The sequence below is a fragment of the Ischnura elegans genome, chromosome 2, assembly GCF_921293095.1.
Source record: "Ischnura elegans chromosome 2, ioIscEleg1.1, whole genome shotgun sequence".
Classification (NCBI taxonomy): domain Eukaryota; kingdom Metazoa; phylum Arthropoda; class Insecta; order Odonata; family Coenagrionidae; genus Ischnura; species Ischnura elegans.
In genome coordinates, this window is record NC_060247.1 from 45,977,861 (window position 1) to 45,994,374 (window position 16,514).

Genomic DNA, 16,514 nt, shown 5'->3' on the forward strand with positions numbered 1-16,514 from the left:
CACTAACCTCTCCATACCGATTTTCATATGCAACGGAATAGTTTGTGCACATCTGTTATATTAATATGCAATTTATAATGGAAACAGCATGGTAGATGACTTTCTGCTTTTTTTTTAGGCTAAACAGCACTAAATGAATAAATTACTTTTGCGGTTATTGAAAATGTGCTTGAGTGATATTTTGCACTAGGTAAAAGTTCGTCAAGGAATATATTTCCTTTTATAGCAATGGATAAATATTTATTCAAAAACATTTTTCTTATATCGCGAATTGGTAATATACTATGTTAGTTATTGGCATCCTGCTACCTTCATTTTTTTTATATGCTCAAATATTATTTTCACTAATAGCTACCTACCGCGTTTTTTGTAATTCAGGTGGAGAAATGTCTTTAAAAAACTCGTATTTTTAAGTCATATTTATCATTATTGAGATAAACAATTTGGTTAGGGTGTCATAAGGTTTAACTAAAGTTATCGGGAAATGAAGTTTATCTCATGATTGTCTCTAATTTGATATTTTCCCCACAGTGTCTACTTATCACCCACTAGCGATGAACATATACCACGTTACATAAATCATTAGGAGGGGATCAATTTAAACCTTCCGTGTTTCAAATGAAGTTCACTGTTGCTATATTCCCCATATTGTGTTTCCAAGCTATCGTTCTTTCTTCAACTCTGATGCATGCGCACTTTTTGCTTCCAAGATTACACGCTTCTGATGCCATCGGTACTAGGGAGAGAGTATAAAATTTCAGATAAGAGTTGGAAATATTTGTATTTACCGCTACTTTCGCTTCAGGTACTATAAACAATAATTGCCGATGAATAATTTTCTAGCTACATTGAAACCTCTGTTCACGGACATTCTGACTTACGGACACCTCTGACTTACAGCATTCAACAGCTTACACCTTCAGCGCAGGTGCTCTCATACTTAAGGACACGGACACTTTATAGGCACAGTTTTACTCTTTTTCGGACACCACCGCCATGGCTTTAATGTCCAATTTCCTAAAAATTGAGTTTTTTTTTAATCAAAAGAATTTCATTCGGCTGGCTTAAATTCTTTCTCTACAATAATACCTGCAGTGTAATATTAAGCGTAGAAAATGAAATTTTATATGGTCACCTCCGACCCTCGGAAACCTCTTGCTTACGGACAAATTTTCGAGGAACGTAAGTTTCTGTATAATAGAGGTTTCACTATATTTCTGGCGCAAGTGATCCGCCGAGTGTGTTCCAGTCGTCCCCTGGGTCAAGGGTTCAATCACTCATCCTTTAATCAAGGGATCGCCCACCAACATCAGGACTTGTTATTAGGATGAAATTCAATTAAATTTGCAATCCTCCATGACATGTGACGCATCTTGCTCCAGCGACAAGGGACTTTTGACCTTTTAAACGACGGCAGTTATGAAAACCTTGTCACCATGCAATTTCTAACCTTGGGAATGCTTGTAAAAACTTTGTGAACAGCCTAACTCCTCAGTTTTCCATCGTGCTTTCTTGAAATTCTGTTAGTGCTGGACTAAATGCAGAAACGGAAACACAGTGGTAGCTAATAGTGGAATTCGTCCAAAAATATCAAATTATCACGCTCAAAACTGTCTTAAAAACATCCAGTAAATCTATTTAATACGAGAACATTGGTACAAAAGAGAGACTGTCGAAAATAGTAATTTGGTTGGAGTGAAAATTAAACTACGTTTTCCCAGAGTAAGTCAGAATTCCCGTCAACAGAGGTTTAGCTGTAGCTAGAAAAACTTAGTTTAATTTTCATTCAATATGAATAAATTGTATAAAGCAACGCCTCAAACCTTGCTTGGGTTTGATAGCACGCGACACAGTTTTTTAAACTAGAGTTGAGGAATACAGCAGGATTTTTAGTACAATGACACAAGATATATTTTAGGTATGTAATTCGAAGAAATAATTACAACATATGTGAAGTGAGTCAAACAGTGATACAGGTTTTTCGATGACCTGTACCTCATCATAAAATAAGGATGACATGGATGTGGTCGCAAAGGATTGGATCTCTTGGTTTGTAACTCCATCCCAAAAAATCTTTTTTCTCCAATATAGGAGGATTGCCCGCGACAGCACGAAAACATATTATGCGCAGCAAGTCATCTCTTTTGTGAATCATGAACTAAAAAATATAATAACAAAGGTATTCCCTTATCAAAAGAAAAGCACTCCATGAAGGTTATGTCCTATTGTGTAATCACATTTTTCCAACAATGCTCGGTACATAATGATTAAAATGGCATTGAAAATAATATTAATACTGTTTTAGATATAATATCCTTTTCTCGTTCCGCTATTTTCTATAAAAAATTAATTATATGTTTTACATTTCTTATTGTTCTTCAAGAAAAAAAATTAACAAGAAATCTGTTTCCACCGGTGATAAGTGAACATCCTCCAGATAACGATGAAGATCAGGAGTTTATTAGTGACCTTTCTAATCCTCGTCACCGAAAGCTGCAATGGTCAAAAATTTAGCGCTGGAGCCTGCCCAACAATAACACCGATGGCCATAACGATCGCTAATCCTGGGGTGAGTTTTACCAATCAATTTCAACGTCCACGTCAATAATGAACAAATTCCCTTGTAATTCCCTTGTTCAGTCAAGGAAAAGACTAAAAAAAATTAAATGAAATTGTTTTCAAATGTGTCACTGGTAGAACGTTCGAGAAACCATAAAGACCATGTTTTGAAATTAATTTTTGAGTAAGATATTGATGTAATAAAATATTTTCCATTGCTATTTTAACCATACCTGCCTATTTTTCTATGATCTTAGTCCAATGCCATTGCAGCCTCTTGGCTTAGTTCTCCACTTCACTTCTACGGGGCTCAAAAAACGCTTGAGGTTCCTTTAAGGAATAAAAATCATAGAATATTTCTTTAAAGAGGGTTTGAGTCACTTTCAAAACAAATTCCTTTTCCTAACACACTTTATAGCCATAACATATACCAACGCTTTTTAGCTCTTGCAGTGTTACCAACTCCTAAAAATACTAACCCTAAGATCAAGATCAATTTTTTTCGTTTGCTTTTACTATTTTTATGCTTATTCTACTATCTGGGACTAACGACGAATCCAAAAAAACAATATTCATTAGAATCGGTTGAGCCGTTCTCGAGTTATAAATGGTGTAACTAATTTTTTTACTTTGTTTTAATTGTTTTTTGTCGGTATTTTATCGACGTACTTTGATTTTATTTCCCTAATTTTAATCTATAGAGGAAATTTATACACCACAAAGCATTAAAAATATTTTAAACAATGACTCACAATCCTCTTATTCAAATTCATGTATTGGCAACGGAAAATGCGAAGACCCTTTGTGGATGGGCCGTGGGATTCATTGCAGTTTCATGACTACTTTTTATACATTTTTATTCTTTTATACCCTTGCAATAAATTGTTAATATCTAGCTGAATAAGATATTAACTATAACGTTCTTAATTCTGTAGGATAATGATCTGAAAAAATATTGAATGACCGGATCAGTATTACGCAACATTATTGTGAGGAACAATTAATTATCCTGGTAAATATTGCAATAGTTATGTATGATTTTACACTTTCCCGGCGAATAACTATAGAAAAATCTTCTCGGGATTGCGCGCGTGTTAGATTATTTAAGAGCGCCGACGTTTCGGGTACCGACTCGCTACCCATTCTCACGGCTACTAAAGCTAAAGTAGCCGTGAGAATGGGTAGCGAGTCGGTACCCGAAACGTCGGCGCTCTTAAATAATCTAACCCGCGCGCAATCCCGAGAAGATTTTTCTATTGCAATAGTTCTTTGCAGTCCCTCTCCGTTTTGGTACTTAATTACTAGTGCTTCGTATTTACGTGAAAAATTACGCATAGATTGCTCTTAAGTAAGACTTTGAAAACATATTTCAATAATGCAGAAAGTTACGTAAGTACCTGAAAATTGATTGGATCACCCGTCAACAATTTTTCAGTATTATCGTGCAGTTTTTAAGATTGATAACCTGTGTAAGCTTTGGCTTGCGCTCAATAATACATCTTTCAATTTTCTATAGAAAAGTGCAGCACTTCCATGCCATGGGGTCTAGGCTTTTGCAGCGGGCGTATTATTTGTATAGTATATTTATCCAAAATTTCAACGATCCAGACTTGTATCAAAAGAAAGACTGCTTCGTAAAAGATGTTAAGAATATTTTTCGCGATAGTGATAGTATTTAGTTAATATTTTTAAGCATTTTTTATCATGATTGTTACTATTTTTGTGGCTAGGATCAATTTATTTTAATTTTTTGTATTTACATTCTTGGATTGTTCACCCTATAATTATGTATTCGTATATAAATCTAACTGTCTACCTCCTGACATTTCATTTAATCCCTTTTTTATGATCCGAGAATCTGAAACTCCTACATGAACACCAATTATTTTACATTTACAATATTTCTTTTCTACTCTCAGAGCATATTAGGCATTATTCTTTGCCTCAATACGTTTGCTTACGGTGAAGTAGTGAAATGTCTACGATGCAAGCATAAGGGCCCATGCAAGGAGTGAGAAAAAATATCCTTTACATAGAATTCTACAAATATTTATTTTCTCAGCTTCTTGGAGCCTGGGTAGAATATGCAAGGACATTCAACGTCGGTGAACATGGCTGGAAATGTGTCGTTTACAACATAGCTGCAGTGACAGCAACGCAGGAGTCTATAACTGTAACAGGAGTTCATAAAATGTAAGTAATATTTTACAATGCCAAACAAATATACCGAGTCATTTTGAAGACTTATTTTATTTTTCATATCGTATAAATCACAAACTATTTGGTATAGAATTTCAAAAAGGCAAAAAAGCTGTTTCCAATGATGTTTTGTCCCCATTAAATGCACCAGATAATAAATAAAAGGGGAAATAACTCTAGAATCACACCTTTAAGAAGCAGACAAAGCCATTCATAAAGAGAAATCAATTGATTTGTTAGTTTTTGTACTTCTGTTATGTTTCAATAATGATACTGGCGCTCGTTTAGTCTACTGATTAACATGAAGTTAAGCCCCCCTTGGGCCCTTTTGAATGCCATGAGATTTGAATTTGAACTTTTTTTATGTATTTGCAGTACTTTTAATGTTATTTAATATTTTTTTTTGAACAATTGATACTTCAAGAGAGCCAATGAAATTGAAAATTATTTCCGCGGTAATAAATACTAATGATTTTTCTTGTAAAACTGAATTAAATATTTAAAAGCATGTATTTAATGAATTTTAGTATTTATTTTTGGTCAATCTTTGAGCAATTAATTTTGAATGAACCAAGAGAACATTTTCATATTTCTTATAAGTTTGATTGTATTTCATGTGAAATTAATCGTATTCGGAAGTTCATGTTACTAGTCCATGATAAATAAAATTGTTATGCGTAATTAGTTTAGAAATATAATAACTAATTCTAATGAAGCGGACTTGGTTAATTTTATATTTCCTTGAAACGGGCCAACGGATTTGGAAGAACTTTGAAACTGGGTCTTTTCTTTCACAATTTTCAATGAGGACATTCATGAAAGCATTTAAAAGTGGTAAACAATATTTCATAAATTCTACGAACTCAAGTCAAACCGCAAATTTAATTTTCACATTGCAATAAGCTCATTTCGCGGTGGAGAATCAAATTGGTTGGTCATTTTCAGATATCATAATTGAAAATTTCTGCTTTATCTGCTTCGATATGAATTCGCGAATTACATTCTCGAAACAAGGCTCTCATCTGTTAATTTTATTCTTTGTGTTAGTCCACGATTATGACTTTTCCTAGAGAATTCGCGGCAGTAAGATCTTTTTTTGGCTAAATTTGTAGTTAACCTAGCCTACTTGGAAAAAACCAGTAACTGATAGGAATTAATACAAAAAACACGAACTAAATTTTTAATTCACTAATGAAGGAAAATAAGAAGAAAATGCTCTAAAAACCGCTAAATATATTTATGGAAGTCAACAAATTAAATTTTGGGCGTCAAATATAATTTACTGGCCCAACTGAACTTTCCAGAATTAAATAATAATTCCACTTAAGTAATCCTATGAAATACTATTCATTTGCTGAGACTCCCACGTTTACGCTACATTCTTCGTACCCTTTCCTATCAAACTCCGCTCTTTTCTTAGCTTCTGTCTTCTCCGTATCCCACGAGGAGGTTGTAAAATACTGAGGTTTCGACAAAGGTTTCGAGTGCGGAGCGTAGTGTGGCAGGATGGGGGTTGCTTGGGTAGGACAAGCCACGTTTACTGTGACCAAAACATTGACAATCTTATAAGGGTCGATCAATGCTTAATATTTAGTAAATTTTAGTATTTTTTATCGTAACTCATGAATACATTAAAATAAACAATGGAACGCACGTAGTAAACCTTAAATTACTTAAGTTATGTCTCAAACGTCTTTCCCAAGGGAAAAATTATTATCAATCACCAAGGTTACGTTCTACTATCACCTCAGCTGAAAATAAAATTTTACGAGTGTAAACTAGTAATTTTCCGGCACTTATACTGGTATTTAATATTATTAAAGCCAATGTAAATCTAGCTCTTACAGTTGAAAAGTTCTTTTCAAGACTACACTAACCAGTTTCGTGGCTAACAGGACTCAAGAGTTTATACAGTAACTAGCTGACCCAGCGAACGTCATACCGCCTATTCATCAATGAAAAGCTTAGTTACACTAATGATAAATCAAGAGAGGCTGTAGCGATTTTAATAATTTTTGACTTTTTATAGCTAATTAAGAAAATATTCAATGAAACTACAAAAATAAGCATTACAATGGCTGGTAAAAAACATATTTTCTTTAATCGATTTATTATATAGGGTAGACCGAAGCAAGCATATGCGGATTTATTTCCATTAATTTTCTAACTTTTATTTCTTAAATTAGGAAATTTTAGGCATTGTGGTTTTATAAAGCATTTAATAAAGTCAAAATTTTAAACATTCAGTTGATAGCCATTTTTCATTTTTGGCCGTAAAAAAAATGTTTTTAGGTCCAAGTCTTGCCCCGTTTTCGGGGAAAGTTGACTGACCTGACAGATTTTCAAGATTAAGATTCATTTATTTCGTACACTTTTGCTATTTTAAAATGTTTATTCTGTCACCCAGGGCTGAGACGAATCAAAAAAAAAAACAAAAATCATTAAAATCGGTACAGCTGTTCTCGAGTTGGTGTAACTAACACGATTTTCGACTTTGTTTTATATGTATAGATATACAGTATTATCGTAAATTAAGGGGAAATTCCGATGACAACTACCGTCTTAATACTAATGATTATGGAAGCATTTTTCACTTAATGTAGCGCATTTTCAGAACAAAACTTAGCCACTTCAAAATGTCAGTCAGAGCCTAAGTCCAAAAATTACCAAACTAAGATGGCGCAACTCGGAAACAGAGCCTCCAGTATATTCCAACCTTCTTGGTATCCCATCCATAACTTTCCTATCTTCACTCATCCTTATTCCTCCTGCTCACACATATTTCGATTGCCTCAAATCTTTACTCGCCATTCCTCCGCCTTTCCTTTGAACTACTAAATCTTCTCATCACATCAATCCTGTTCATTATTGCTTCCTTAGTAAATTATCTTTAATATTAGTCTTCTATCAATATGCTCTATTTTTTTCATAATCATTTGAAATGAACTCATTTGATTTTTGCGCCACAATCATGTCTTGGTGCTTGTGTAATAAACAACATCTCCGACATTCATAATTTTAATTCAAATTAGAAAATTTCATAGTGTAGTGAATGATAAATTACTAAAATACTCAACCTTTGAATGTAATCCATGATTCCTACCCACGGAATTCCTCGTAGCTAACGTATAATCAGACATCTCTCAAGCATATTCTTGGTCCGCAAAACACGGATAGGATCTAGATTTTCGAATTTTTGGATTGAACTGAAGTTTGAGATGGATTTTTTCTAGTGGCCACAGACACCTCAAACACAACGTGGCGAGGAGTGTTCAGAGTTTAAATAGTAGGTACACTTGCAGGCAAAACTAAAAAACTCGTTGTCTCGGTGTTAGCGTAAAGAGGAAATTAATTAAGCGATTTACCGTTCAGCGTCATTTGAAAGTGATGTGTTTGTTAATTTAATGAAATTGAAGTTAATTTTTGTTTACATTTATTGATCATTTGTGATACCATATTATTCCATGGCCACTCTAACATTAAATGATTTTTTAAAATCAATACTTGTACAATAAAGTCTCCCCTGAACATTTGCAGATTTTTAATATCTCTCATCAAGCTGATACGACGTAAAAAGGAAGATAATTTAGCCACATTATCATCATGTGAGATTGGTCTTTGAATTGACTTTGGTATTATAGAATCTGAAATTGGTAGCAAAAGCTAAAATTAGTTAATTTCCTATTAAAACATGTAATAATGATACTACAATTCCCAACTGAGAGTCAATATCAAAAGCATAAATATATACGGTCTCAAATGCATGCATGGATATCGAGGTTATCCAAACTCTAGGAATCACGCTTACTTAGCGAAAGTAAAGCTCTAGTTCGCATGTCAACTTCAAAGAAAATTACGTTCCCAAATCAAGTGATCTTGCTGGTTTTATGTGAAAATTCCCATTAGCAAATAGATATTAGAATTGTAGTATAACGTCATTGAATATTTTTAGTTGAAAAAAAACGTATTTTTACTTTTTGTACGAACGTTGCCCATAAAAATAGTGCCGTGATTGCTCCAAAGAATAAGTGCAGAATATCTAAATCTCCCAATAATGTACAAAGCTAAATCATCTAACTATGTTCTAGTAGGGAATTTCTTTTTCATAGGAAGGATCCAAGAAAAAAATATTACTAAAGTTATTGATGAAATTAAAAATTATTTAACCTAGTAAAAACTGCTTCACACTTTTTCCAGCACTGGAACCGCAAAAACTGCGACAGGAACTATAAATAACAACGGAGTGACCGCCGCTATGATGGTATTTACTGGAACCCTGAGTGTATCATTCAATAACAACAAGAGTAAGTATTTATAAAAGTTCAATTTAATCAATAGTTTAATCTACATAATTTCATTTCGCTATTTGACGAAAAATGACAGGGAACATGTATTTTAAATTTATCAGGGTGAGATGATTATTAATTTATCGATGGGAATGGATAAAGAAAATTAAAGAACGCACAATTGTTCCTTTGTCTTTGCATGTATATTTACATTGCCTCATCATTAACCCATTATCACCCAATGTTGCTCCTAAGCAACATCAAAAATGTATAAATTTTCTACTCTATTTCGGAAATATCTAAACTACGCATTAGTGTGTGGCATAAAGCTTAAATACGACGTATATAGCTCCCATGCTAATTATGATTGAGTACAAAATTTTCGAGCTTTCAAAATGAAAAATCTTGAAATTTGATTTCTTCCCAAAGTAGCTCTGGGTTAGAAAGGGTTAAAATGAAAATATTATTTTACTGGTACCTCAATAATCAGTTTTATGAATTATTAAATCGTGAATTTTTAACCCCCAATCTCTCGTATCACTATTTTTGTGATATTACGCTGGGATGTCATGGTTTTCACGGGTATTCGGCGAATGTCACAGCAAAAACCTATTAAGATCAATTTCTAGTGATCCAATCGCGACAATTTTGTCTGTATTTCATCAAACTCCACCTCACTTCCTCATGTACTACTGTGCTGTTTCGCGCATTCCCTAAGTTTTAACCTAATCATTCAAATTAAAGCGTTCTGATCATTTTGTTATATTTTTTTGCCGAAGAACCAACTTTTAAAACCTTTCTAACCCAGAGCTGCTTTTGGAAGAAATCAAATTTCGAGATTTCTCATTTTAAAAAATTAAAAGTTTTGCTCTCAATCATGATTGTCGTGGCAGATAAATATTTCATCATTAAAATCTACACCTCAAAATAATTCGTAGTTTAGATATTTCCAAAATTGGGAAGAAAGTTTACATATTTTTGATGTTGCTAAGAAGCAACACTGGGTTTTAATGGGCTACAATCAATTTTTGTATAAAATAAAACCAATAAATACAGGCTCAAAAAATAAATTTAAAACGCTCTGACCTAATCTCTCCATGCATCTGTTATTTTTCAGTCATAGGAAGGAACACGCCAGTGACGTACAGCGTGGTTGGAAGGGACGTAAATGCAGCAGCTTTATGGATCACCCTTTATGGCTGCAGAAACGTGGGACTCGGTAAATTAGGTAAGAAAAGTAGGGAAATAATTTAAAACAGCCATTGTTCACATATTTGACATAAGAACTAGCGAATTATTCATTTCAGACGTAACCGATACTGGTTTCGTGGATGTGCTCTTGATTTCATCCTGAAAATTTGGAAAATGGTGATTTTTACCCTTCGTGAAGATCATTCATTGGGCATTTGAAGTTTTATTAATCTGTTAAAAATATCATCCTTATGTTACATAGTATTTGTGTTTTTATCACCTTACTATCAAGACCCAAATGCACTTTACTGTTACTGCCTCCTTCACGTTCGCATGCTCTTATAAAGATATCATGCAAAAAATTCTAATTGACTTATTACATACATAACAAATAATATTGGAATGGAATATTACATGGATTGGTTGCACCTCTATTAGTAGAGCGGAATTCAAAATATTATTAAATATGAGGAACTAATCAAACTCAGTCTAAAACGTTCAAATATAATGTGACCAAGACTTTTACGATAATAATTTTTAGCTAAAAATAATTAAAAGATAAAAAATAGTCATTCGGGATTAACAGTGATAATTTATATAATAGTCTCGTTGTTCGAATTAAAGGAGGAAGAAATTACAAAAATGTATGAAATTGACGTAAGTATTCCTTTAGATATGCATAAAACATTTTTCGTTAGAACATAGGGCTTGACTTAGACACTAGCTGGCCCGGCGAACTTCGTACCGCCTAATAATCACTGAACAGTTAAGTTACACCATTTATTGATCTAGAGCGGCTGTACTGATTTTAATAATTTTTATCTTATTATAATAAAATAATAAAAAGTCAACAAAAATACAAATATAAGTATCACAGAGCATGTCAGAAAGATATTTTCTTTATTCAAACGACACTGGGAACGTAGACCAAGGCATGTATACGCGGATTTTTTCAATGAATTATCTGATTTCTATGCTTTAACTTAGGAAATTTAAAACATTGTGGTATTATAAAGCAGTTAATAAAGTCCAACCCGTTCTTTGGGCAAGTTTACGCCACGCTAGACCGATACTTGACTGACGCCCAAAATCTCGTGAAAATGGGTAGCCCCTAGGGAGCAGCATTAATATGCCATGACTCGTGGCGCTAGTTATAATTCCGTTCGGAGAAGAGCACTTCGTAAACGTACCACGGTGTACCCTACACAATCGAGTTTAAACTCTTGAGTGAAGCTCTTTCTGATAAGCGACAATTTTTTTTAATCAGGCGCAAGATGAAGCGGATGAATCGAAATAAATATAGCGAAGCGATGAAATAGATTAGGCGGATCGTTTACCAACTCGTGAACATACTAACAATAAGCAAAACATCATGGGTTTTTCATGAGCATATGAGCACAAACACTGAAAGGTTGAACTTGCGATTTGTTAATCATCATCACGAATGCAACGCGAATTGGAAATTGAATTAGTTTAAACTCAAAAGGGCATATAAGTTGGGATCACGGAATCTTCGGAATGAGAACTTCCTTATCTTTTAATTTTCCTTTGAGTATAGTCGCGTGAATCACATTCATTATCAGCTTTATTAATCAGTAAACGCGTTCCGTTGGATAGTTTTTGGTTGGTTTAGGTTTCGAAAATTCATGAACACAGAGCATACCTTTAGCTGTAAATTGTGCCGTGGTAAGCAAGGTATGTCCAAGGACTTTAAAAATTCAGATAGGTAGTTGGTGACTTCGTCTTCGTTTGTTACGCAGTTAAAAGATTTGATTTCATGCAGGGTACCAACTGCTTGATCCTGATTTACCTACTTTGAGTCATCTACATCATCGTTGTAGGTCAACAAAATTGCTCGCTCAATCAACCATTTGCGATTTTTGTGGTGATCAATCATATTCGGGAACACTTTGTTGACAAGCGAACCTTTCGATGAAACTAATTTACAAACTTTCCGAGGTAGTGAAATCGAACAGCTCGATTCCTCGACAGGAACAAGGACATTACCGTTTGTCAACAATTGCTTGGAGATTTGTTTACAAACACGGTAGTGAAGAGTCAACTTAAGCTAAACTTGCAATTGGCTCGAATTAAATTTTTAAATGCAATTTCAATATTTTGAATATATTAAGTAATTCAAATATTATATTGTTACGAAGTTCAGTTACTAAATTGGTAAAAACAAAGCAAATAACTTAATTTGTAGTTTTAACCGACTTATCAATAGTTGTTGCGTTACTAACTTCTTAAAACATATCACTAAGATGAAGATGAACTTTTTTGCGAACCTTTCCTATTTTTTTATGTTCTAGATGTTATTCGGGGCTGATACGAATCCAAATCACCTAATATCATTAAAATCGGTGCAGCTATTCTCGAGTTATAAGTGCTCTAACACGATTTTCGATTATTTATATGTATACATATATATCTTGATTATGTAATAAGAATATGACGACTAATCTATGTATTTGTGTTCATTTTGTTACACTTTATAGCATCAGTTTGCCTTTATCATCACCAATTTTGTTCTCCATTTCCAGAATACGTCGTCATCCTTACCAAATTACGATCCCCAGCAATAGCTGACGTAACTGCGGCCTTCAATGCTGCTACAGCGGCTGGCGTACCAGCGTCACTCATCAAGAAAACCGACCAAACTGGCTGCTAATCAAGAGTTCTTATTAATAGTATGAGGCATATATGACAATATACGAATGGTTAAAATAATAAAAATTAGTTAATGCAGTGTTTGCCACCAAGATGGAGGCACCTTAAGATCCTGATATTTATTGCAACCATTGTGCTACCTTTAATCGTCAAGTTATCTCGAGGAATTCAGCAAGGGAGCTGTCAATGGCTTATTTAATTTGAGTTTCATAAAAATGGATAAAACCTAAGAATTCTCTTTTATTGAATACTTACCTTTTTGGATCACCACTTCATGAATTTGAAAAATAAGAGATGAGGTCCATGCTCTACAACCAAATAGACTGAATTTATACTTACCGATTTTACTGCGCATCTGTGGCTTTTTGGCCATCAAGAAGATATCAATGACTTAGAATATGGCTTATTCCACCTTCACCTAGAATTTCAATTTGAAGGACACCTATGGCATAAGCTGATAGTTAGTCGCTTTATGAGATATCCCATTCCATGACACACGCAGACACGCAGGGGGAAAAAACATATTATAGTTAGAAATACCAGTTTATGAACGGAATCTTCGTAATTTGGATTCATATGGAGCATTGAATACTTCTGTTACTTCTACCAAACAAGTTTGATAAATGTAGTTCGATAAATACTATCAACATCGCACCCATCAGTTCGATAAAACCACTAAGACCAAACACATAATAAATCCGACGTAGCGAGAGCATATGAAAGAATTTCCTCCTAGAAAAACATTGCTCGGATTGAAAATCATAAAATTAGGAATTCAATGTATGTTGTCTCAAAATAAATGCGAAAAAGCGGAGAAGACGTGTGCCTGCACAGGGTACTGAGCAAGGGCCCCTGACGCGTAATAACAGACCATTGACCAAACTAGCCGAAAATCTTGACTGGTTTTACGTATCCCAACAGCTCTGTTTTTGCAGTTGTGCATTTGAACAAAATGCATTGTAATATATTAATCCCCCAGAAGTGTGGACGACTTTAACCGAGTACGAATAAATTTAAATGATTTTTTTATTAGTAAATTTTTCCTCGTCGTCACTAGCCGAAAGTCTTGACTTATTTTACGTAGCCCAACAGCGAAACCTCTAGCCCTGTTTTTGCAGTCGTACATTTAAAAAAAATGCATTGAAATATTTTATTCCCCCATAAGTGTCACAAGCCGAAAATCTTGATTTGTTTTACGCATCTGAAAATGTAACTCTTGCAGTATCTAATAATGTCACAATAATCACTAATAGGTAAAAGAAAAACCTTTCAGTAAAAAAATAACATTTTCTTAAAAAACCAACATAAACTGGATAAAATAAAATACAATGTCTTGTGCGAAGGAAATGTAACCTTATTTCCAATTGTGATGGGCGTTCAAAATGGGAAATTCGTCGGTGGAGATTCTTTTACCATATTGCAGATTATTATGAATTTGGTCATTTTGAGGACTCGGACGTATCAATGACTTACGATGTTCATAATATAAGGGGTGCGAGTTAAATACTAATAGGAATAAATTTATCCTTTAATTTCTTTAAATCCTTAAAAATTACAGCTGACGGGAAACCTTTTGCAATTGTTAAACTGATATTTGCATCTTATACATACATTTTACATCATTAAAAATAATACATTCAAATAAACCTAGCGTTAATGCACGAGGCTTCATATACTGGCTCTCAATCAAGGCTCACAAAGCTGACTTATGCACAGTTGATACTTTTCTCTGATATAATCGATTACTCACAGTACATATTCACAACAAAATTCGGCAAAAATCATGCAGTCCAGGACTGGCCGAATACTAGATGATTATTTCAGAAATGAATTATGCAGAGAAGAAATTTTATTCTCCAACATGGAAAATATGTTAGCCGCTGAGTCACACCAGTCAATTAACACCTGTAAATCCTATAATTCCTCATGAGAAAGCAAATTTTGTGCTTTTTAACCTTTCCCTGCTGCTTAATCTCCGAATACCTACCCCTCACGTGCGGGGAAAGTGCTGTGCACATGGCAGGGAGGGTGTACAGGTACGTTCACTGCAGCCTGCCGTGCGTACCGGGTGTATAGGTACGTTCACAGCAGAGAAGAGATTAAATTGCAAAATTGCAAAACATATTAATGGGAAATGTTATAATTCCGATGGTGAAAAAATATCACGCTAAAGAATGCTTAGCTTCGCGAGTGATCAGTTAGCAGATAACGAAATAAAGAGAGCGTCGGCGTTTTTCCTTCTAATATTTTTCTATTTGACGATAATATTCCCATTAATTAATTTCACTTATGACGCACAACAATTATCAATTTGATTACCTTCAGTTCTTATCACCATGGTAATATTTTATACATAATGGATTATTATTCAAACCCGGGAATAATATTTTACCTGATATTGCCATATGAAAGACCTAAATTTATATTCATAGATTTCACAGAGGTTGTGAGCAGTTGCGTGATATGCCGTTAAATACCAATAGAGACCTATGCGGTCATTTCCACTTAAAAAATATTTTTTTTCGTTATATTTAAATGCCTTACTATTTTGTTGCTAATGAGTATTCTTATTTTTAAGAAATAATGAGAGCTAAAAAACATACTTTGGTCAGTTCAATGCTAAATGAAGTTCAAGTGTCACATTTAAGAATGGTATTACAATATATTTTAGGGCATAGTTGGGTTTTTAAACTATTTTTTGTGCTCGACAACATGGCTCTTACTTAGTCCAGTGATGCTTGGCCACTCAGGAAGCAAAATGGCTGCTGTGGAACAGGACTCATGAAGTCGTTGGTATAAATGCCAAGAGAGCAAGAAATGGTAGATGAGAACACTTGCAGTTGAAATCATGAATTGATCTCTGAATTGATAGTGTTTTTAGGGCGCCTTTTCCATGCCCGTCGGTAACACGTCGATATCATTGACTCATGAAGTTGTTGATATGGACGCCGAGAGAATAAGGAATGGCAGTTGAGACCACGCGTTGATCTCAGAAATGATGATTTATTGAGTGCCTGTCTTCTCTGTCCGTCTATAACACGTGGGACTATCACTGGCCCAATTCGACGAGCGGAAATGGTAAAATGAGAGGGAATTGCAAAGGCAGATTGCGCGATAAATTTGAACTTAGCTATACCGTTTCGGACCAATATCGATAAATCAACAATGAGGTTTTGTGTATTTTTTTCTGCAATAGATCATAAAGTTTGCTCTCCACTATATAACGCTGCTCGCCAAGCTGTTGACCTGCAGATATCATTCCATGAGCCATCCAAAGGTAAGCCAACATCGTTTCTGTCTTTTTGACACACTTCCCAGCTAGCACATTATAAGTCATTGAGATAAGGTGAAAGGAAGAAATAAGGAAGTCGCTTCTCAAGTAAGCTTGTTATGGCTTTCTTACGGCCAGGGCGACAAACATCCAGAGTAATGGCAAAATGGATGCCAAACTTTCAGCACTTCCGTAGATGCTGTTATTATCCCATCGTTACAGAGTGTTAATTAAGGCCTTTATGCATTAAAACAATGTTTTTATTATTGGCGCTTCTATATTATGAGGAGAAATAACATCATACCGCCATAATTTGAAAATCATTCACATTTATGAAC

The 16,514-nt window shown here is 34.3% G+C and overlaps 1 protein-coding gene across 1 annotated transcript; it reads left to right on the forward strand.

The window, feature by feature from the left end:
• The first annotated feature begins 2,107 nt into the window (after positions 1-2,107).
• Positions 2,108-13,127, forward strand: LOC124174049. Its single transcript, XM_046553185.1, has 5 exons — positions 2,108-2,569; positions 4,622-4,752; positions 8,956-9,062; positions 10,162-10,272; positions 12,779-13,127. The coding sequence occupies exons 1-5, from the start codon at positions 2,444-2,446 to the stop codon at positions 12,904-12,906; spliced, it is 603 nt and encodes a 200-aa protein (XP_046409141.1). The 5' UTR covers positions 2,108-2,443; the 3' UTR covers positions 12,907-13,127.
• Positions 13,128-16,514: the final 3,387 nt, after the last annotated feature.